The sequence below is a fragment of the Sus scrofa genome, chromosome 13 (genome assembly GCF_000003025.6).
Source record: "Sus scrofa isolate TJ Tabasco breed Duroc chromosome 13, Sscrofa11.1, whole genome shotgun sequence".
NCBI lineage: Eukaryota > Metazoa > Chordata > Mammalia > Artiodactyla > Suidae > Sus > Sus scrofa.
This window is the reverse complement of record NC_010455.5, coordinates 66194763-66217836: the sequence shown is the minus strand read 5'-3', so window position 1 is coordinate 66217836 and position 23074 is coordinate 66194763. Positions and strand designations below refer to the sequence as shown.

The following is a 23074-nucleotide window of genomic DNA, read 5'->3' as shown; positions in this document are numbered from 1 at the left end:
TCCCAGGCTTGGAGGCAAATCAGAGCTGCAGCTGTCAGCCTATTCCACAGCCACAGCAGCGGGGGATCTGAGCTGTATCTGAGATCTACACCACAGCTCATGGCAATGCCGGATCCTTAACCCACTGTGTGGGGCCAGGGATCAAGCCCACATTCCCATGGATACCAGTCAGGTTCATTTTTGCTGAGCCACAATGGGAACTTCTGCAATGTTCTCCTATGGAACATTCCAACCATACACAGAGTGGAGAGGATGGTATAACGATATGTACCCATCACCCTGCATTGATAATGTGTAATTATCAAGATTTTGCTAATGTTTCATGTATCTTCCAAACCCAAACCCACTTTTTCTCCCCTGGAGTGTTTTCAAAGTAAATCTCAGATACAATGTCATTTCACACATAAATATTTTAGTAAGCAGCTCCAGCAGATCAGGAATTTTTAAAACATGCTACACAATGACATTACTCACCTAATCCAAATATGCTTATTATTTAGTATGTGCTAAGGCCTAATCAATGTTCACATTACCCCAATTACCTTAAAATGCCTTTGTATAGTTGGTTTATTTGGATGAGGATCCCAACAAGGCGGTAAATGAATCCGACTAGTAACCACGAGGTTTCGGGTTTGATCCCTGGCCTTGCTCAGTGGGTTAAGGATCCAGCATCGCCATGAGCTGTGGTGTAGGTCGCAGACACAGCTCAGATCCTGAGTTGCTGTGGCTGAATGGGAAACCAAATCTTGAGATTGTTTTTCACTTCAAGGAAAGATTAATGGGAATAATTAGTGAAATATGCATAGAAGATTAAGCAAACAAAAAAATAAGCAACACTTACCCTAGGAAAAACAGAACATCTAGCAAAGGAATCATAATCACAGTACACTCCTGACTCAGCTTGAGTAATCTGTTTCACAGTTCTTGGATTGTAAATGCAGAATGATGATATAAACATAATGAGCACAGAAAAAATGTGGAAGGCAGTATAAGATCTAGGTCTTCACATTCCTTTGTAGTAGGCAAGAGGTAAAATCTAAAACTGAAAGAAAAAAAAAAGGACATTAGCAGCATAAGTCTGACACTTAGAAAACAGTATAAAAACAGAAGAGGAGTAACCACAGTGGCACAGTGGATTAAGAATCCAACTGCAATGGCTTGGGTCGCCTCAGAGGCACAGGTTTGATCCCCCACCCAGTGGAATGGGTTAAAAGGACCTGGCGAAGCCACAGCTGTAGCTTGGATTCAATCCCTGGTCTGGGAACTTCCATATGCCGTGGGTTCAGGCATAAAATTTAAAAAAATTTAAATAAAGACCAGAAGAAATAATCAGAAATATCAGAAAGAGTTTAAAGGAATTGGGAGTGAGGGGGAATAAAATAAAGATCAGCTGATTTTTTAAAAGATTAGGTTCATTTAGCTGGTATCTGGGGAAGCTAAAATCTGAGAAGGAATAAGTTAGGATTCCAGGAGCCCTTGGAAGTTCCCTTGTGGGGCAGCAGTTTTAAGATCTGGCATTATGGTACAACTAGGGATTCTCATGCTAAGTGAAGTAAGTCAGAAAGAGAAAGACAAATACCATATGATATAAGGTGAATCTAAAATATGGCACAGATGAACCCATCTACAAAACAGAAACAGACTCAGAGACAGAGAACAGACTTGTGGTTGCCAAGGGGGAGCGGGGAGGGAGAAGGATGGGCTGGGAGTTTAGGGTTAGTAGATGCAAACTATGACATTTAGAAGGGATAAACAACAAGGTCCTGCTGTACAGCACAGGGAACTATATCCAATCTCCTGGGATAGACCATAATGGAAAATAGTATTTTTTAAAAGAATGTACACACACACACTTTGCTACAGAGCAGAGATTGGCACAACTTTGTAAATCAACTATATATTCCCCCTCACCCCTGCCCCGCAGAATATGGATGTTCCCAGACTAGGGGTTGAATCAGAGCTATAGCCATTGGCCTGCACCACAGCCACAGCAACTTGGGATCCAAGCCACGTCTGCAACCTACACCACAGCTCACAGGAATGCCGGATCCATTTCCTTAACCCACTGAGCAAGGCCAGGAATCGAACCCGTGTCCTCATGGATACTAGTCAGATTCATTTCTACTGAGCCATGACAGGAACTCCAGTAAATCAACTGTATGTAAAGAGAAAAAAAAAAAAAAAAAAAAGATCCGGCATTGTGGAACTGTGGCACAGGTTTGATGCCTGGCCCAGGAGCTTCAGAGTTTAACTGCCCATGCCCAAGAGTTAGGACTGTGGGCAGAGCACAGAGAAGGTCCCCTGGCCACACCATCTCCCCACTGTTCTGAGTATTCTCTGCTCATGCCTGCCAGAGGAACCACCCAGAACAGAAATGCCAGCCCATTGTATCTAAGCAGGAGACTGCATCACTGCCACCATGCACCTCGGCCTCTGCCTTCTCTCTCCCTTGCTTGGGAGCTTCCAAGATACTCAGGGGTGGGAGCCAACAACACCCAAACCTGTTGGCTTGCTGTCCCTTCAACAGAGATCCCCAGTTGGAGATCCATTTTCAGACTCAAACCCCTAACACAGCAGGGGCCACCTGGAAACCTTGGGGTTTTCATCTCCCCTTCTTCTGTCTTTGAGATTCTCTCAGAGGAGCAGGATGGTGCCATCACTATTAAGAGCACTGGCTCTTATAGCTTGGCTTATTTGCTGTGTGACCTTGAACAAATTACTCAACCTCTCTGAGCTTGAGCTTGCTAACTATAAAGTGGAGAACATAATAACAGAGAGGATTGTTGTGAGGACTTAAAAAAATACTGCATGTAAGGTAATAATAGCTCCTGGCAGACCTGGTAAATTGAGCCATGACCACACCACGTATGCTTGGAATCATCTCCTTCCCATCCTTACTGTCCCAGAGTCTCCAGGATGATGTGAGGGGCTCCCTTTAGAGCCAGGATGCTCCCCCCTTACACTTACCTCCACCCCCACCCAGTCTCCTCTTTCCACTAGATTAGCTTTCATCTTGGCCTCTGGCCAAAGGGATCATAATCTCTCTTGCCTTTGTCTGAATTCTCAAAACCCCTCTGAATCCATGGATTGGAAACACAATGGAATCGGGACTCCTGGCTCCAGAGAGACAGCTCTGGAGCAGCCAGATGATCCTGCATGGATGGGTGACGGGGGACACTGTCAAGCCAGTGAGGCTCTGCAGGGGCATGAATGGGTGGTCCAAGCACACACACCTGCCCTCCTCAGGGGAAAGTGAGGAAGGGAACCAAGCCAGTGCTGAGCCTGCTGAGGAAATCTCCAAAGGAGAATCATCAGAGAGTTCAAGAGGGCCCTGAGAGGAGGGACCTGGACCCCTCAGCTTCTGTAGTGGACCCCTAGAACTGCCCTCCCACCAAGACTGCCTTCAGACAAAACCTCTCTGAGCTTGAGCTTGCTGACTGCAAAGTGGAGAACTCAAAGGAAATTAGGATACTGTCAAGAAAAGGGATCTCAGACAATGCCAAAAAATGCCAATTACCTATTATACGTAGAAGCAGGATCTCAATTGCTTCTTACAAGATCAGCAACTGGCTAGATCTAACAAGATAAACAATAAACAAATATAGAATCCTACAGGAGTTCCCATCATGGCTCAGCGGAAACAAACCTAACTAGCATCCCTGAGGACACAGGTTCAATCCCTGGCTTCACTCAGTGGATTAAGGATCTGGTGTTGCCGTGAGCTGTGGTGTAGGTCACAGAGCACCTTGGAATGGGCCTTGCTATGGCTGTGGCATAGGCCAGAGGCTACAGCTCCGATTGGACCCCTAGCCTGGGAACCTCCATATGCCCTGAGTGCAGTGCTAAAAAGACAAAAATAAAATAAAATAAACCCTACAGTATGGGTCAAGAAACCAAGTGCACACAAAGAGATGAGCAGGACCTAGTCAATACTGGGCAATAAAGTGATATAGCTGCTGGAAACATTACTTTAGTGTGAGGTCATATTAATAGAGGAATAGAATCTAGGAAAGGGAGGTGAAAATTCAGCTTTATTCTCAACTGGGTTCAGTTCCAAGAATCATAATTTAAAGAGGACATTGTTGACCTGGTAAAAAGCAAACAGAGGAGAGATGTCACAATGGTAAGAGCCCAAAACCCTGTCCTTCCAGGAAAGGCTAAAAGAATGAGGAATGTTTGGCCTGGAGGGAGAAAATTCTAAAGAGAAATGAGAGATGCCTTTACAATATTGAAGGAGTTCCCACAAGAAAAACAGTAAAGCTAGTCAGATGGTATGGTAAAATGCAAAAAGCCCAAACCCTCTCCCAGAGTCAAAAAAGCTGGATTCAGTCTCCACTGTTTACCAGCTACTTCCAGGGACTGAACACTCTATAAATTGCAATGTGTCAGACACAATTAACAGCTAAGGACTGCTTTTCTGTGAGAGCAAGAGGTTGGAAAACACTGGGAGAGAGATTTCAGTTCAACCCTAGGAAGGATTTTTTTCCTTCCTTAAGTATCTTTTTATTTTTTTTTATTTTATTTATTTTTTTGTTGTTGTTGCTATTTCTTGGGCCGCTCCCGCGGCATATGGAGGTTCCCAGGCTAGGGGTTGAATCGGAGCTGTAGCCACCGGCCTACGCCAGAGCCACAGCAACGCGGGATCCGAGCCGCGTCTGCAACCTACACCACAGCTCACGGCAACGCCGGATCCTTAACCCACTGAGCAAGGGCAGGGACCGAACCCGCAACCTCATGGTTCCTAGTCGGATTCGTTAACCACTGCGCCACGACGGGAACTCCAAGTATCTTTTTAAAATGATACTTATCATTCTTATCTCTGATCACAAAAGAAATACATGGTTGGGGAGTTCCCGTCGTGGCGCAGTGGTTAACGAATCCGACTAGACCATGAGGTGCGGTTCGGTCCTGCCCTGCTCAGTGGGTAACGATCCGGCGTGCCGTGAGCTGGTGCAGGTTGCGACGCGGCTCGGATCCGCGTTGCGTGGCTCTGGCGTAGGCCGGTGGCTACAGCTCCGATTCAACCCTAGCCTGGGAACCTCCATATGCCGCGGGAGCGGCCCAAGAAATAGCAACAACAACAACAACAACAACAAAAAAGACAAAAGACAAAAAAAAAAAAAAAAAAAAAAAGAAATACGTGGTTGTATAAAACACTGGTAAACAGAAAAGCAAAATTTGGGAGTTCTCTTGTGGCACAGTGGTTTAAGGATCCCATGCTGTCTCTGAAGTGGCTTGGGTTGCTGCCGTGGCATGGGTTCAATCCCTGGCCCAGGAACTCCCACATGCCTTGGGTGAGGGCAAAGAAAAAAAAAAAAAAAACAAAGGCAGAAAAGTGAAATTGATAAAAATTGCATCAGCCATTGTTTACCTTCTAATATTTAGGGATGGACGATATATATATATATATATATATATATATATAGAGAGAGAGAGAGAGAGAGAGAGAGAGGCAAACAGATATTAATAAAAATGGGATCATACAAATAATTACCTGAGAGAATTTAGAGTATCGGTATGTAAGTATGCTTATTGCAGTATTGTTTTTAGGAGGGGAAAAAAAAAAGCTGTCAACCACCAAATTACTCATCAGTAGGAGAATACTGGGAATGTTTGAGAAACTGATGGCACATCTATATCATGCCATACTGTGCAGCTAATTGAAAGAAAGGGTGGAGCTAGGATGTATAACCTTCAAAATATTTCCAACATATATCTGCTTAAGGCACAACAAAGTTCTAGAATAAGAGGCAGAGTATGATCCCATTTTTATAGAAAATGCATATATATATATATATATATATATATATATATATATGATGCAAAGCAAAGAGCATGGTGTTAACAGTGGGCATATCTGGGGGGCCAAGCTGAAGAGGCCAAGGGTGAGAGTTTACATGTTCTGTGAACATTTCTATGTTGCTTGAATTGGGACAATCAGCATACATTAGTTTCATAATTCAAATGGCTGAAGTTTAAATAAATAGACAACAACCTACTCTAGGCATGTCTCCATGCCATTAAAGGTTCAATATCGTATTTAATGACCTCATGTATGCCTTGTGTGGATTTCTCTTAATGTGTTTAATCTAACGGTGGACATTTAGACCTCATAGCATCCAAAGAGGGGCCTGGAGCATTTTGACAAGCAGACCTGAAAACGTGCAGACCCGCAGACCTAACCACGCCTCCTTAGGTAGGAAATTATCTGATAGGTACGCTAGTGCATGTGCACCAAAATGTAGTATGTATGTATCCCTAGATAGGGCTAGATATACGAAGGAAGTGAGTTCCCCGTCCCCGGAGGTATGCAAACAGAGATTGGCTGCTCCATTTTCAGAGGTGCCAGCGGATGTGATTTACACATCCATCGGACGTGACCTCGGTTCCTCTCTTAGCCCTGAGGATCTCAGAGAGAAGGGAGGTCAAGACTGGGAGAAGAATCCACCCCTAAGGGGAAAGGGTTAAGCGGGGCTGGCGCTCCTGTGGGCGGGCTCCTCGATCGGCTGCGCCGGGCTCTGTTAGCCAAGTCTGAGCATCTCGGAGGATGCGGCGCGGCGAGCGGCTTCAGGGACGCGCGCAAGGTGAACGCGGGGGCTGCCAGCTCGGCGCCCAGGTGAGGAGTTGGACTAGGGAGGGTGCGATGGCGGGGCTCCGGCGGGGAGCATGGCCTACAGCCCCCCTCTCTAGCGTGAGCGACAGAGCCTGCACCAGCGCCCACCCCCACCCGGGACACTGCGGGAAGGCGCGGAGCCAGGGGAAAGGAGATGGAGGAAAAGGAGAGGTAACCCGAGATGGACCAGCTCCTAGCGGGTGCCCTGCGGCGGCCCTCGCCCTGCCCCCAGGCCGGCCTCCCGCCAGGCCCAGAGGCAGGGAGGAACCAGGCTCCCCCTCACCCCCCAAAAATGTCTGCAGCAGCTGGAACCCAGGGCTGGGCAGCCCCCTCCTCGTCCAGAGATGACTACATCTCTTGGATGGGGGTGGTGAGCAGATGGCATACGCTTTTCATACAAGGCCGGCTCCTCTCTCTGCCTCCTCCTCTGCAAAGCTTTTTGGACCCGCCTGTGTAAAATGAGCCCCTGCTGTTTCCCGGCCCCTCCTATTGCCACTTGCAGCCTGTGCGACCTTGGGCTGGTTGCTCAACCTCTCTGAACTTTGCTTCTTCCCCTATGTAATGGGTCTACTCACATCTGCTTGTGTTGGGAAGGCTGGATGACATCGAGGACAAGCAGCTGAGCTTAGCACAGGAGGTGGAGTGGGGGAGAGCTCAACACAGAGTACTGTTATTAACCAGTGCAATGTTAGTTGCCTTTGGGTCCTTCCCCACAGCTCACCCCGATCCAGACACTGAGACTGAGGCTTCTCCTTGGGTCCCCAGCACCTAACCTGGGCCAGGAGCAGGGCACGGGTTCGGGTTCGGAGAATGTTTGAGGAATTAACTAACAAAGCAGAGATTAACTCAAGTTGGGGGTGGGTTTAAGGGGACTTTGATCCCCCTGAAATTACCCACAAGCTTCAGTGAACCTAGGCATTTCCCTGGGGAGAGCTCCTGGGGTTTTCCTCAGCTTCTCAAGGTGTCTGTGAGCCACCAAGGATTAGGAACCAGGGAGCTCTGAGCACAACTGCTTCCCAGAGAGGAAGCCCCTAAACACCCAGGCAGTGGCCCTACAGCTGCAGTCTCCCCTCTCCTGACCATGGGGGTCCCTTCCTGCATCCCCAGCTCCATAGGGACTGTCAGGAAGGGGAGCCTTCAGGGACCATCCACCAGCCAGGCTGCTGGCGACAAGAAATAAAAGAGGCAGGAGTTCCTGTTGTGGTACAGCAGAAACAAATTGACTAGGTTGTGGGTTCGATCCCTGGCCTTGCTCAATGGGTTAGGATCTGGTATTGCTGTGAGCTGTGGTGTAAGTCGCAGACACGGCTCGGATCCTGCGTTGCTGTGGCTGTGGTGTAGCCAGTAACTACAGCTCCGATTGGACCCCTAGCCTGGGAACCTCCATATGCTGCAGGTGCAGCCCTAAAAAGCAAAAGAAAAGAAAGAAAGAAAGAGGCAGACACAGCCCTTTGAGAAGCCCCAGGTGGTGGGGGAGACAGGAGATTATTACACTATGTGACCAGTGTGACAGGAAGGTTGGGTTGGGGGTGGGGTTCTGTCAGGGAAGAAAATAGTCAAGCTGGAACAAGCCACCATCACATCTTACCTGGATTTCTACACTGGCTTTTCTCCCTCTTAAAACCCTTATCACATCTGTCACTCCCATGCTTAATATCTCCACTGGCTTCCTGAGTGACACTTAGAACAAAATCCAGGTGCCTTTTCCAGGCATCTGAGAAGGCCCCACCTTTCTGATTTCATCTCCCTCTGCCCCTTTCTCCCACCTCTGCTGTGCTCTGCATTCTTGCTGAAGGGTCTTTGCACTTTCTATTCCCTCCACAAAATGCTTTTTCCAGATATCGCCAAATAGCTGACTCCTTCCCATTCAGCATTTAGCTTAAATGTCACCTGAGAGAGGTCTTTCTGCCACCCCTGTGTAAAGTAGGCCCCCATCCCTCTCTCTCTTAACCCTGTTTTATGTTCTCCATAGCTCATCTTTTTAAAAATCATTCATTGTCTGTCTCTTACCTAGAACAGCCAGCTCTACGAGGACAAGGGTCTTGTAAGTCTTGTTCACTGCTTTAACCCCAAGCCTTGGCACACAGTATGTGCCCAGATTATTTGTTGAAATAGTTAAGGGGCTGGTGGGAAAGAAAGCTTTCTGGACAAGGAGAAAAGCAAAAGGGCTCTAAGCCCTTATTAAGCTCCTATTACAGGCCTGGCCCATAATGCATTTTGTTATATAAGTCTTATAAGAGCCCCTTTGAAGCTGGTACTTTTATTATTTTACGGATGGAAAAACCATGATGCAGAGGGGTGAAGTAACTTACCTAGGAAATGTTCGCCAAGCTGGGATTCAAACTCAGGTCCCTCCTCAAAGGCAGGGGCATATTCCTCTTCCTTTCCACCTCTCTGATAGTTGAGCTGGGCCTTGAGTATGGGATTTAAAAAAAAGAATAGGATTTCAGCAAGTGAAGAAGGGAGAAGGCATTCAAGCCTGAGGGAAGGGCAGGAGCAAAGGCATGGATGCTAGACAGTCCAGTGGGCGTTGAGGGGTAGGTGAACAGCCTGGTGTGGCCTTGGGAGGCCAGGAGATGAGCTCATATATTCTCTCCTGAGGGAGACAGGGAGCCACTGAAGGTTTTGAAGCAGGGCAAGTGAGATGACCAGAGATGCGGGTTTGGTTTTTTCTTGTTTTTTTGTTTTTGTCTTTTTAGGGCCACACTCAAGGCACATGGAAGTTCCCAGGCTAAGGGTCAAATCGGAGCTGTAGCTGCCAGCCTATGCCACAGCCATACAACGCCAGATCCTAGCCGCTTCTGTGACTTACACCACAGCTCACAGCAATGCCGGATCCTTAACTCACTGAGCGAGGCCAGGGATGGAATCTGTGTCCTCAGGATTACTAGTCAGATTCGTTTCTGCAGAGCCATGACGGGAACTCCTGAAATGCAGTTTTAAAAGGATATTCTGTGTAGGTTGCAGACCTGGCTTGGATCTGGCGTAGCTGTGGCTATGGTGTAGGCCAGCGGCCACAGCTCTGATTAGACCCCTAGCCTAGGAACCTCCATATGCTGCAGTTGCAGCCTTAAAAAAAAAAAAAAAAAAAAAAAAAATTACCCCAGACAGGGGTAATTGAACAGGAAGGGGCAGGTAAAATAGGGGGCTGCTTCTTTCCTTCCTACCAGCCCCCTTGGGGCAGCCATGGGAGACTCAACCCTCTTGTGCCACCCCCTCTCCTTTTTGTAGGCTCATCCCGTGAGGACTGGAAGCTGAAAGCTCCAGGCTCAGGCATCTGTGGACCATGGCCTGGAATCAACAGGGCTGTGTGTATGGCCTCCTGCTGCTGTTGCTGCTGCTGTCCCTGGGGTCTGACTCTGCCCTTGGCTGGGGCCTGCCCAGGCCACTGGAGGACTCAGAACCGCACTTGATCCTGGAAGCCCAGCCCAAGGGGTCTGTTGGTCCAGAGCCCCGGGCCTTCGACTTCCTCTGGGAGAAGCCCAGAGATGAGAGTCCCTGGAACTCCAGTGACCCCCAGAGCTCTGCTGAGAAGGGGCCTGAGGGGCCTGCAGACTCCCTTGGCCTAGCCCTGCATGGACCTAAAGCAGCCCATGGGGCTCAGAGAGAAGGACTCCCAGGACCTGATGACATCCAGGTGGCTCGAGGGCTAAGTTCTCAGGGCTGGACAGGACCTCCTGACTCACAGGAGCCTTCGGAGCAAGAAGCACCAGCCCCCTATCCAGTGGGCGCCCCTCATCTCACTTCCATCCCCACAACTCCCAGACTCCAGCTCAGGATGGCCACAGTCCCTCCCACCCCAGGACAGCCTGAAGGCCCAGTGGGACAGCAGCCACCTAGAGATGAGGGTCTGGTGGCCAAAGCCAAGACCAGGGTCTCAAAGACATCCCCCCAGGACCACAGGGGCCCTCCCCACACTCTTGTGCCTCACGTAGGCCCTATCATGAGGCCCGTACTGGAGGAGCAGGGTGGGGGTAAGGACTTCCAGGAGACAGCTCAAGGCCCCCTGCTCAGCCAGCAGGATCCAGCAGCCCCTGCTGTTGGCCCAGTCTCCCCAGCTGAGGGGGCATCCTCGCAGGAGCCTGGGTCCCAGCCAGACCTGGCGTTGGCCAGAAGCCTTCCTCCTGCTGAGGAGCTGCCCATGGAGCTCCCTAAGAAAGCTGGGGCTGGGGAGGCCTGGGGAGTCAGTGTTTCAAGTCCCTCACCCAAAGAGGTTGACCTCCCTAGTGTTAGGGGCTCCCCAGGCCCCCTGCCCTCAGATCTTCCTGCCTCTGAGACTCCTGATGGGCAGCCCAAGCCAGGTAGGTATCAAAGTGAGGGAGCTGCGCGGGGCTGGGAGGGGCAGTGTTCCAGGGCAGCCAGATGCCCCAGTTTCCGTGTGACCTCTGGTCCCTTGGGTCCCATTTTCCTCATTCTGGCAAATGAGGGTGATCGTGCCTCCCTCCTGGAGGATTCGATTTTGGGGAATGCCAAGGGTCAGGCAAAGCGATGACTTCTTTTGTTATTTCAGAAGTAGCAGCAATGAACGGAGCAGAACCCATCTCCCCCCAGCGGGTGAGAGGAGCAGTGGAGACCCCAGGCACTCCCAAGTCCCTCATCCCTGGCCCCTCGGACCCTGGCCCAACTACAAACCGAACAGAGAGCCCTGTGGGAGCCCTGCAGCCAGGTGAGGGCATGGCTGGGGCTTTGGGGAAAAAAGGGGACTCTGTGTGATGACTAAGAACCCATGTGAGGTATATTTGGGAGGGGTGGGGAGTGAATGGGGTCAAACACCTCCTTCAAGGAAATGGCCAACAACTTCAAACGACTTAGGCTAATAAACTAATACTCTCTGGGTACTCCGGGAGAAGTCATTTGCACTTTCTGGGCTAGAAAATTCTAAAATGTAAAATAGGTATATTTAGTGCAGTGATTAGCCAACTTCCACAAATCCCAGAGGAGCTTTTAAAAAAATTCCAATACCCAGATCCCAGCCCAAGGAATTCTGATTGAGATGATCTCCAGGTGATTCTCATATGCAGCCCTGTTGAGAACTGCTAGAATGTTAATAAAAATGATAGGTCACATCCGTTTAACACTTACTGGGTGCTGGGTACTGTGGTAAACACTTAACCCTCACCACCACCAATGAGGGAGGTGCTGTTACCCTCCCATTTTACAGGTGTGCTTGGAAAAGTTAATTAACTTGCTCACCACACCAGAGATTGATGGAAATCAAGAGCACGTTTCAAAGGGCTATTTTAATATTGTTATTATTGCAGATGAAGCCGAGGAGTGGCCGGGGCGCCCCCAAAGCCATCCCCCAGCACCCCCTGTCCAGGCCCCCTCGACGTCACGCCGGGGCCTCATTCGGGTCACCACGCAGCGCGCCCTGGGCCAGCCACCCCCTCCAGAGCCCTCTGCCAGCTCCATGGCACCAGCCCCAGCCTCCAGTCCCCCGGCCAACGCCACCGCACCCCCTTTGCGCTGGGGTCCCCTGCGGCGGGTTCTGAGCTTTTCCTGGGAGCTGCACGTCTATGGGGTGGGGGTGCTATTCCTGCTGCCCGCGTTGTTGGCACTGGCCTCGCTGGCAGCCGCCCCTGGGGGACCTCGGCTGGCACTGGTGGCGGCGGTGCTGGTGCTGGTGGCGTCCGGGCTGCGTTCCGCCTACATGCTCACCGACCCATATGGCTCGCAGGCACGGCTGGGTTTACGTGCCGGCCTGGTGCTCTACAATCTGCCTTTCCCCTTGCTACTCACTGCGCTGGCAGCCCTGACCCTGCTCGGCCTGGGCGCGGGGCTGCCACAGCAGCTACAGAACCCCATCCTCCTGGGAGCGCTAGCGTTGGTACACGGCGTGGGGCTGCTCACTACAGACCTGCTGTCAGCAAGGCCTGCGCTCAACCTCCTGGTTCAGGGCTTATCCTGCGCCTGGGGCGCGGCCGTGGCTCTAGGCACGCTCTGCTTGTGCCGTCGCCGCCTGCTGGACGGGCCGAGGGGCTGGGATGCCAGCCCCGGTCCTAGGCTGCTGGCCGTGGCTGGCGCGCTGGGGCTGCTGGCCAGCGGCTTGCAGCTGGCGGCCTCGCTCTGGCTGTACCCTGGCCCGGGACGGGTGGGTCGCTTCTCGTGGGCCTGGTGGGGTGTCCACTTCTGGCTGCGCCTGCTGGAGTTGACGTGGGCGCTCGCCCTGGCGCTGGCCGCCTTGGCTGCTGCACGGCCCAGGCCTCCCACGGAGCACGCTTGCTGGGCTAAGTTGCTGCGCCTGGCATGCCCCACGCCCTCGAGCAAGAGCGAAGTGCCCGAGCGCCCCAACAATTGCTATGCTGGGCCCAGTGGCGTTGGCGCTGGTACCTTGGATATTAGCAAGAGCCTCATCCGCAACCCGGCGGAAGGTGGGATGCCGGCCACGCCCAGTTCAGGCGCCTGGGGTTCGGCTGCGTCTCTAGGCCGCGGTCCCCAGGGTGGCCCAAGACTGTCCCGCAGCAGTGTGGGGCCAGCGCCGTCTATGAGCGAGCTGGACCTGCGGCCGCCATCACCCATCAACCTGAGCCGAAGCATCGACGCCGCGCTCTTCCGAGAGCACTTGGTGCGTGACAGCGTCTTCCAACGCTGCGGCCTGCGCGGCCTATCCTCTCCGCCTGGGGGCGCGCTGCGGCCACGCCGGGGCAGCCACCCCGACGCCGAGCTCGAGGGAGCGGGCACTTCGCTCCTACGCGGCCGCTGCCGTTCTCTCAGCGACGTGCGCCTGCGCGGGCCGGTCCCACAGCACGTAGTGGACGAGCCTGATGGGGCGGTTTCCGGCAGCTCTGTGGACAGCTTCTCACGCGGCTCACTCAAGATCAGCTGGAACCCATGGCGCCATGGGCTGTCGTCGGTGGATAGTCTGCCCCTGGATGAGCTGCCCAGCACAGTGCAGCTACTGTCTGCCCCAGTTCCTGCCCCTGCTCCCGCCCGGCCCGGGGAGCCCCAGAGTGGGGTCCAGCCTCGCTGCAAGCCCGGGGACTCCCGCAGCGCCTCCAGTGACACCATTGAGCTCTAAGGAGGCCAGAAACTCAGGACCAGAGCGTCAATGGCCTTACCGCGCACCGCATGACCGACTGGGACAGTAGAGCATTTGAAAAACATTTTGGGAGTATTCTGGGCCTCCACTTGATTGCAGCTTCGAGACAGCCGGGCGTGAACCCATCTCCCACACGTGCCGGATTTTTTTTTTTTTTTAATATCTTTTTTTCAGCGGGTATTTTGCACAAAGGCTGTGACTTACACGGAATACAGGGTGGACATGCATGGATTTGGGAATGGGGAACCGGGTGCAGGTTCCTCAGACACCCCCTCCAGACTCCTCCAGTGTAGAGGTGAGGCTCGCTTGTCCAGACTGTCCTCTTTGTGCCAAAGAAATAAACCCTTAGGACTTGGCTCACACCTCCCTCTGGCCATGCCAGGATCCTGTACAGAGGAGAGGTAGGAGGGCCCAGACCTGAGTAATTCCAAGTCCTGTGTATACTGCAACTCCCAAAGGAAAGGGGACTCAACCCTTGAAGGCTTTAGTAATAATGGCTACCAATATTTTATGGAGCACCTATCTGCTCTATCTGGTCTTCAGCTCTTCACATCCATCACCTTACTAAGCCTGGTTCCTCCATCCTCTCTTCTAATTCAACTTCAGGGCGTCTCCTCTATCCTCTCTCTACTGCTCCTCCATCAGGACAGCCCTCAATTTCCCAGGGTTTTAGGAAACTTTCCCAAGGGTGGAAGGGCTCTCAGTAGCTTAGACCAACCCAAGGCGGGAGTGGAGGGAGGGGAGGGAGTAAGACAGAAGCTTCTCTATTTTCCAAGATCGTCCTTTATTTCCTGAGATGAATAAATAAATCAGTGGCTGGGAGGCAGGGGGTGAATACGGAACAGGAGCTGGCAGCATGCAGCTGGCAGGAGGGGGCTGTGAAGGGCCCACCCCTGCAGGGACCCCTCCCCACACACATCCTGGGTAGGGGCCAAAGCTCACTAGCAGCCACCACAAGGAGACACTTCAAAAAATTCACACACATTGTGAAGCCTGCCCAGTCCCCTGGGGCCAAGGTCTCATGGTACCCACCCTTAAAGGCTATCCTTTCACCCCAGGGGCCTCACCTGCCCAGACCTGGGTGCCTGGGCTGCTCCATAAGGTGGGCAGGGGATGCTTACCCCACTCTCAAAAATAAAGCAAGTCCCTCAAGTGTCCAGGCGGGAGGGAGGCCCGCCCTCAGGGGCAGCCTGGGCGGGGAAGAGACCCTGCAGGTGTGGCCAGGATTATCTGCCCTTGATGAAGCCCTCCAGTACACGGTCACTGCGCTCTGACAACCAGTAGCCGGTCATGGCGGCCACAGCCCCAATGAAGATGGCGGTGAAGACCAAGTCACCCTTGGCAGCCAGCGTGGCCAGCGCACAGATGATGACCCCGAAGAACATCTGCTGCAGCACCACCAGCTCGTCCTCTGTCATCTCCGAGAAGAAGCCCGCTGATTCTGAGCAAGAGAGTGCCTGTCACTTGAGTCCTGTTCCTGGAGCCTCCCCCACACCTGATCATCACTGCCCCATGCCTGCCTGGCATGCTTGCACCCAGCATCATGCACTGCAGGGAACAGCTCCAAGAGGGCAGTTATGATCCCTGTCTCTTCAATAGGAAATAGGTGCAGAGAGGTGATGAGGTTTGCCCAAGGCCATGCGGGAGTTGGGTCAGAGCACGTGTACTGGCAAGGCTCCAGGGTCAGACTGCCTGGATTCAATACCTTGGCTCTGCCACCTGCTTGCCCCATGGCCCTGGGCAAGTTGTTTTGTCTGTGTCTCAGCCTCCACTATGTAAAATGGAGCTGAGAATAATACCTACAGCACTGGAGTTGTTGTAGGGGTGAAATAAGCTAATACATGCAAAATGCCTGGAATAGCATGTGACGCGCTCTCAGAAGCTGAGGAAGTGGTCACTATGGTTGTCCTCTGTCATCTTCAAGAAGATGACTGTCTTGTGACTGTCCAACGGCTTTCAACAGCCCTCAGAAGCAGGGCAAGGACTGGTCCCATGGGACAGCTGAGGAAAGAGGCTTGAAGAGGCAAATGACTCGATGCCAAGCCTGATTTTCTTTCTACCGTGGGAGGTGTGTGGGGGCCACCACAAGCCACCTAGGAGATCAGAGGTGGGGTCAAGTCTCCGTGCCACCTCAGGAGGGCCTCACCTCCCCTCCCCTCCTCCTGGGGCTCACCTGGGATCTGCTCCTTCACACAGATGCCCTCAATCTGTTTGTAGCCCTCGGCACAGATGCAGCGGTAACTGCCCTCAGTGTTCTCACATTTTTCGTTCTCCCCTGGACAAACCGCCGTCTCACATTCATCCACGTCTTGAAGGAGGATAAGGAGGGGGTCAGAGCCCTGACCATCAGGGTCCCACAGGTGGCACCCTGGACTCTGTCTTGCCCACATCCTGACACCCTTCCGTCCTGTCCCAGGCAACATGCCACGCTTCCTTCCCACACCCGGTCCACATTCCACCCACCAATGGTGGCGGGCGAGGCCCTCCTAGGTAGCAGGACACTCACCGAGACACTTGGAGCCCACCTGCTGGTAGCCAGGGCTACACTTCTTACAGCGGCCGGGCCCTGCCCCCATGCAGCCCAGGCAGGCCTTGGCACAGTCTGGAGAAGGGAGCCGGGAGACAAGGGTGAGAGCTGCCTATAGGGCCAGGGGGCAGCCCAGCTCAGGCAAAGGCCTGAGGCTGGGGGGTTCTGGTACCTGGGAAGGTGTAAGTTTGTGGGGGAAGGCGTGGGGCCATTCCTCCTACCCTCCCCACACTCTTCCTGGCAGGAGCTGACACTCACCCCGGCACTCATAGGAGCCCTCCGTGTTCACGCAGAACTGGTCGGCTCCACAGCTGGCTCGCTCTGTGCCACACTCATCAATGTCTGCAAAGGGGCCAGCAGGGTGGGGATTTCAATTCCTCTGGCACTTAGAGGGAAGCTAAGGCCAGGACTGTTGGGGATGAACCTGCCAGGCTCAAATGGTGTGGCAGAGACTACAGGCCGTCCACCAACACAGATACAGAGGTGCCGCTGGACTTGGGGCTGGCCAGCTAGAGACTACATTTTTCAACCTGCTAAGTGCGGCCTTGTGATTGTGTTCTGGCCAACAGGATGTAAACAGAAGCGATGTGCTCCCCTTTCTGCTTGGCCTTAAAACAATGAGCCTGGGACTCCTCCTCGCACTTTCTTCTCTTTCTCACATCTCAAATGCCAGGTCATAAAACACAGAGATGCCTGTGTTCCAGCCTCAACCAGGAAGACAACACCCAAGGGGAAGACTGCACAGTAAGAGAGAAGGAATCTGAGTCCTCAATGACCAGGACAGGCAGAGCTTGCCTGCCAGCCTGGACCACTGGCTTTGAGACTGTGACAGGAAATGAAAATAAACCTCTATATTCTGCAAGCCACAGTTCTGGGGATCTTTTTTTCACAGCAGTTTAGCCTTTACCCTTGTTTATACAAATGGCTAGGCAAGGACCAAACTAAGTCTTGAACCCAGATTTCCCAAGTTCAGTAACCTTGTTCCCTTGTTCCTTCCTCAAGTTTCAAGACTTGACCCAAGTGACACTGTCTCCAAGAAGCCTTTCCTGGTTCCCCACCAACACTAAGAGATGCAGGGACATCTCTCACTGCACAATGGTTAAGTCTGTACTGTATGTACCTGATGACTTTTCTGCCTTTTTAACTAGGCTGAGATCTCTATGAGGATGAGGGCTGGGTTGGTGTAGTCCAGAGATGTGTGTGTTGATGGGAGACCAAGCCCAAGACCCTGCCCACGCCCCCAGACCTAGGACAGGGCCCCACTCACCTACACACTTGAGGTGATGCAGGGCCCAGCCCTTCTTGCACTGCAAACAATTTGATTCCTCAGGTCCTGAGCAGCGGGCACAGGGGCCAAAACAAGCTGGGAGGAATGGTGGAAGGATGAGGGTGGGCAGACAGGCACCCAGTAGTTCCTGCCCAGCACCACACCCCTTGGCTACCTACCCGAACATACCAGATGGCTGGAGTTGCGCTCTGCCTCAAAGTAGCCGAGGCCGCACTGGCCACAGGCCTCTCCCCGTAGCCAGCTTGGCAGTCACAGCGCCCGCTGCCCCCTCGAGTCCCTTCCCCTTCACACTGCCCGTAGCCACCGCAGGGCCGCTCCGTGCCCCCAGGGCAGGCTGTGGGCAGACACCAAACCAAGTGAGATCAAAAATATAACCTTGGATGTGGAGAATATGTTTCCCATATCAATAAACATTTTTGTAAAGAAAAGTTTTTTCTCTTTTTGGCTACATCCACGGTATGTGGAAGTTCCGAGGCCAGGGTTTGAATCCATGCCACAGCAGCGACCCAAGCTCCAGCAGTGACAATACTGGATCCTTAACCCACTGTGCCATCCAGGAACTCCAGAGAAAAAACAATTTTAATGACGACATAATATTGTCATAAAACTGTATGAAATTGACTTAACCAGTACCCCATTGTGGAACAGCTAGCTATTTATAAATGTCTTTTTTATAAAGACTGAATTGACTATTTTTTTGTGTGTGTGTGTGTGTGTGTGTATAGTCAGCAGGATTGAATTGACTATTTCTGTTGCTAACTCTTTTTTTTTTGTCTTTTGTCCTTTTAGGGCCACACCCTCGGCATATGGAGGTTCCCAGGCTAGGGGTCAAAACGGAACTGGAGCTGCCGGCCCACACCACAGCTCACAGCAACGCCGGATCCTCAACCCACTGAGCAAGGCCAGGGACTGAACTCGCAACCTCACCGTTCCTAGTCAGATTCGTTTCTGCTGCGCCACAACGGAACTCCTGTTGCTAACTCTTTATATCTGCAGCTTCCAGAGATATTTTTCAAAAGGGGCTGGTAGTAAGTTCAGCTCCTGCCTCAGGACTGTGTGTAGAAAAAGATGGTAACAACAGGGACTTCAGGGAAGCACCTGCCTGAATCTAGGAAGGTTACCTTAGTCCAGGGAAGGGGCCTAGGCTGGTCCAGGCATGAGAAATGCATGATAGAAACCACAGCCAAATCTGACTCGGTCTGACCCCATGTCTTTTTTCAGAGCTGTTCTGCACTGATCTGTTCATCCTGCCAGCCCTGTGAGCCAGTGAGAATGGAGGTCCAGAGAGGTGATCTGAGCAGCCTGAGCTCACACAGTCAGTTGGGGGCAGGGCAAGGACTGGACCCCTTGCCCCAGCAGTCCCCTTCCAACCCCCCAAGAGGAACTTGAAAAACTCACGAAGGCAGGTGGGCCCAAAGGTGCCTGAGGGGCAGCAGAGCTTCAGGGAATCTGAGCAGAGCCACTGGAAAAGGTCTGGGGCTTCCTGCTGCCTGAGGCAGGGAGACAGAGTGGTGGCTGAGACAGGGTCAGAGGCCTTGCCCACCCCCCAACCTCCCAGAGAATCTGTGATACGGCCCAACTGGGGCGCAAGACCCACCAGGCTGCTGGAGCCACGCCTTTCCCCATTTGGCAGGTGGGTAGACTGAAGCCCAGAAAGAGAGTCTGGGTCATCCATCCAGTCCTTAGCACCCCTGGGTTTGGAGGAAGGGGCCGAAGAGGACATAGCCCTAGCTTGCCACCCCCTGCTTTACCAGCTGGCCCTGGAAGGCCCCCACCACTCACTTGTGGAACCACCAGCTCTCCACCAGCTCCTCACTCAGCTCCAGAAGGCGGTGGCACTCGAAGTCCGACTTGCTGCACACGCCCTCAAGCACCTCTACCAGGCGGGTCTCACTGACCAGACAGGGAGGAGTGGTGGGGACACACTCCAGCACCCCCTACCCCCCTTACCATCCCTCCTCCCGCCTCTCCTCACATCAAAAGAAAGGCCACAGGCCATAATGGAAAGGGTATTGGTTTGGGGAGTCAGAGAGTCCTAGGTTGAAATCTAGTGGTGTGACCTTGGCGGAAGTCACTCAACCTCTCCTGAACCTCTGTTTTCTCATCTGTAAAATGGGGACAAAGCCTCCCCTGCAGGTTTGTTGAAAGATAGCTCAGTTACTGCATCTGCACAACAGAATATAATACCCTTGCTGGGTAGATGTGGTTAAAATCATGTAATATAAGAGGTATTGGTGAGGATGTGGAGAAACTGGAACCCTCCTATATTGCAAATGGGAGTAAAAAATGGTACAGCCACTGTGGAAAACAGTTTGGCAGTTCATCCAATAAACATGCAATCACCATATGACTCGAAGATTCCACTGCTGGGTATATAACCAAAAGAATGTAAAACAGGTGTTCAACAAAAACTTGTACACAGATGTTCACAGCAATACTATATACAATAGGCAAAAGGTAATAAACTACCCAAATGTCCATCAGCTGATGAATAAATGTATCTATCATTACAACAGAATATTAATAAGCCTAAAGAAGGAATGAAGTACTGATACTTGCTACAAGATGGATGCACCAGAAAACATTACACTAAGTGAAAGAAGCCACATATAAAACACCACACTGTATGACTCCAACAGAATCAGTAAATCCATAGAGACAGAAAGCAGATTAATGGTTGCTAAGAACTGGGGGAAGAGAGAATGAGTGCTCAGTGGGGAAGGGGTATCTTTGGGCGGATAAAAACAGTCTGGGACTAGATAATGGTTACTGTTGCACAACACTGTGAATGTATAAAATGTCTCTAATGGTAAATTTTATGTAACTGCATTCTACCACAATAAAAAAAAAGTAAATATATACATACACCTAAAATGTATCATATATATTTAAAGAGTCTGGCATCATAGTTTAATCCTTACCACAACCCTATGAAATAGGCAATTGGTATTAATATTCCCATTTTACAGATGAAGAAACTGAGGATCACCAAGGTGAAGTGACTTTCCCTAAGGTACAAAGGGTCAGAACTGAAAACCTGGTCTAACTCCAAGCCTTGCTGATTCCTTCTCCTCAGTTTGACCTAGGGCTCAGGCCTCTCAATATAATCTCATTCTGTCCAATGGCTTTATACACTGATTATATGCTGGTGACTGTCATTCATGTTTCCAGCCCTACATCTTCCCTGAACTCCTGACTCCTAAACCTAACTACTCAACTGTTTAACAGACATCTCAGCCCAACATGCTCAATGCAAATGCCTGATTCCCTAGACCTTCTCCTTTCCCATCTCAGAAAACAGTCCCACTATTCACCCAGTTGCTCAGTCTCAAAACCTAGTGAGCACCTTTAACTCTACTCTTTCTATCTCCTACTCCATAATGAATCCATCATCAAGTCCTATCAGTTTATCTGCAGAATATACCCATTATCTGACCTCGTCTCACCATGGCCCACCACCGCTGTCATACCTAGACTGTGCACTAGCCTCCCAGCTGGTCTTCTTGCTCTTCCACCCGTGACCCCTAAGGTCTGTGAGTAACCTTTTAAAAGTATAAATAGAAATTCCCTGGTGGCTCAGTGGGTTAAGGATCCAGCATTGTCAGTGTCATGGCACAGGTTCAATCCCTGGCCTGGGAACTTCTGCATGCTATGGGCACAGTCAAAAAAAAGTATAAATAAAATTTTTTTTTTTTTTTGTCTTTTCTAGGACTGCTCCCGTGGCATATGGAAGTTCCCAGGCTAGGGGTCTAATTGGAGCTGTAGCCACCGGTCTATGCCAGAGCCATAGCAAGTCGGGATCTGAGCCAAGTCTGCGACCTACACCACAGCTCACGGCAACGCCAGATTCTTAACCCACTGATCAAGGCCAGGGATCGAACCTGCAACCTCATGGTTCCTAGTCAGATCTGTTAACCACTGCACCACGACAGGAACTCCTCCAATGACTTTTTACCACACTCAGAATGAAATCTAAACTCCTTTTTGTGGCCCTCAAGACCCTCTGTCTTCACCTTCCACTATTCTCCTTTCTGCTCACTCCAAATTCAGCCACCTCTCATATACACCAAGTCAGTCTCACTGACTGTCCAAATCCTTTCCTGATTGTTACACAGTTTGCTTCTTCATCGTGGGTCTCTGTTTGAATGTCATGTGTTGAGCACCATTCTGTTGTCCACCCTGTTTTATTGTTCTTCCCCTGATTTGACATTTTTTATTTACTTATTCACTGTCTGTATCCTCTACTAGAATGTAAGCTCCTTGAAGAAGGGATGTTCCCTGTTTTGTTTAGTGCTGTCCTACAGATATTCAGTGATATTTGCTGAATAAGTGCTCCCCAACTGTCTCCAGGCCTCCACTAGCAGAGCAGAGATTGGGATGTGAGGTATATAAACCCGCCCCTCCAGCCTCCTCCTTACCTGTCTTTGTATTTGGATAACTTCTCTTCCTCCCAGGCAGTGTTTCCGCCTCCAAAGTTGTCCCGGATGGTTCTCTCCAGGCCCTGGAAATGGAGGAAGTTGGGAATAGCTATGTAAAGTGCCTGGCACATTCTAACATTTGTATTTCATTGACAAGGAAACTGGGACACCGAGAGGCAATTTGCTCAAGACCATACAACCAGTGAGTAACCAAACCGTAACTTGACTTCATGAAGACTTGTATTCCAGAGTGCCCAGACCTCAACCCCTATGCCATAGTAGCTGGACCCCTCCCATTACACTGGTGCACCCACCTTGTAGAAGCTGTCCACCAGTCCCCGGCAGGTATGACATGGATGAGGTTCAGTAGGGGGAGAAGATTGGGGAGGAGGAGAGGGCTGAACCAAAACTGGGCTTGGGAGGCCAATGAAAAGGCTCAGGACCCAGAGCAGAGCTGGGGCTAGGCCCTTCGGTGGCCGTGGGGCCATCTTTTCCCAGACTGGGTACCTGTAGATAGACGACATGGAGAAGGTTCGCTGGAGGAGCCAAATGAGAAAGAAAAGGGTGGGTTCTGAGGTGCTGTGGGTCTCGGACCCCAGATCTGTTAAAAAGAAGGCTAGACTGGGGTAAGGCCGAGGGAAAGGAGATGGTTGGGGAAAGGACGCTATTCTGCAATTCCAGGGTGGGAATAAGTTATCCTGTCACCGTGGGGGGAGGTGGCTTGGATCCTTGGCAAGAGGATAGGAGTCAGACTGTTGTTTTAGGGTCTGAATGTGGTTCCCAGGGGCCGGATCAGCGATATTAGGGAAAAAAGGTCAGATTCCAAAGCACTGGGGGAGAGGACGCCAGTGATGGACGTTCTTGGGAGGAGAAGTCCGGAACCCCGGTTGGGGGCTGGGGAGGAGCCTGGATCCGGATATGAAGAGAAAAGGTCAGGTTCGAGGCCTGCAAAGGCCAGAGGCACGGCCCACGAGCGGGCAAGGAAGGATCCAGATCCAGGAAGGCTGTGAGAGAGAAAAAGACGACCCACCCAGCCCGCAGGCGCCAACAGCTCAGCCTCCCCAACGCCGCCGCTGCCGCCCGCTGCGTAAGACGTGCACCCTCCGCTGGCTCCGCAGTTGTGAGGGCGGAACCCGCGCCACAGCCAATAGTGGTGGGCCAAGTGCCATTGCGTCACCCTATGCCAGCC

The 23074-nt window shown here is 51.6% G+C and overlaps 2 protein-coding genes and 1 long non-coding RNA gene across 4 annotated transcripts in view; 1 reads left to right on the top strand and 2 right to left on the bottom strand.

Annotated features, from left to right (window-relative positions):
* Positions 1 to 13020, bottom strand: part of LOC106505670 — a 31036-nt gene extending 18016 nt beyond the window's left edge. Inside the window, exons 1-3 of the long non-coding RNA XR_002337653.1 lie at positions 12944 to 13020; positions 8926 to 9025; positions 543 to 1042 (exon numbers count right to left, since the gene is read on the bottom strand). This is a non-coding gene — a long non-coding RNA (uncharacterized LOC106505670). The remainder of the gene's footprint in view (positions 1 to 542; positions 1043 to 8925; positions 9026 to 12943) is intronic.
* Positions 6242 to 17437, top strand: PRRT3 (proline rich transmembrane protein 3). Of its 2 annotated transcripts, none has more exons than XM_021069316.1 (4): positions 6242 to 6784; positions 9845 to 10914; positions 11124 to 11279; positions 11875 to 17437. In XM_021069316.1, the coding sequence occupies exons 2-4, from the start codon at positions 9900 to 9902 to the stop codon at positions 13629 to 13631; spliced, it is 2928 nt and encodes a 975-aa protein (XP_020924975.1). In that variant the 5' UTR covers positions 6242 to 6784; positions 9845 to 9899; the 3' UTR covers positions 13632 to 17437. The 2 variants fall into 2 exon arrangements, with proteins under 2 accessions (XP_020924975.1, XP_005669831.2); XM_005669774.3 differs by having other exon boundaries at positions 6244 to 6616.
* Positions 14418 to 23042, bottom strand: CRELD1 (cysteine rich with EGF like domains 1). Its single transcript, XM_001928892.5, is given in 12 exon segments — positions 14418 to 15093; positions 15826 to 15960; positions 16159 to 16254; positions 16438 to 16521; positions 17447 to 17542; positions 17626 to 17700; positions 17703 to 17801; positions 18866 to 18957; positions 19250 to 19360; positions 21886 to 21968; positions 22200 to 22392; positions 22916 to 23042. Coding segments are annotated over 11 exon segments (1260 nt in total). The 5' UTR covers positions 22374 to 22392; positions 22916 to 23042; the 3' UTR covers positions 14418 to 14878.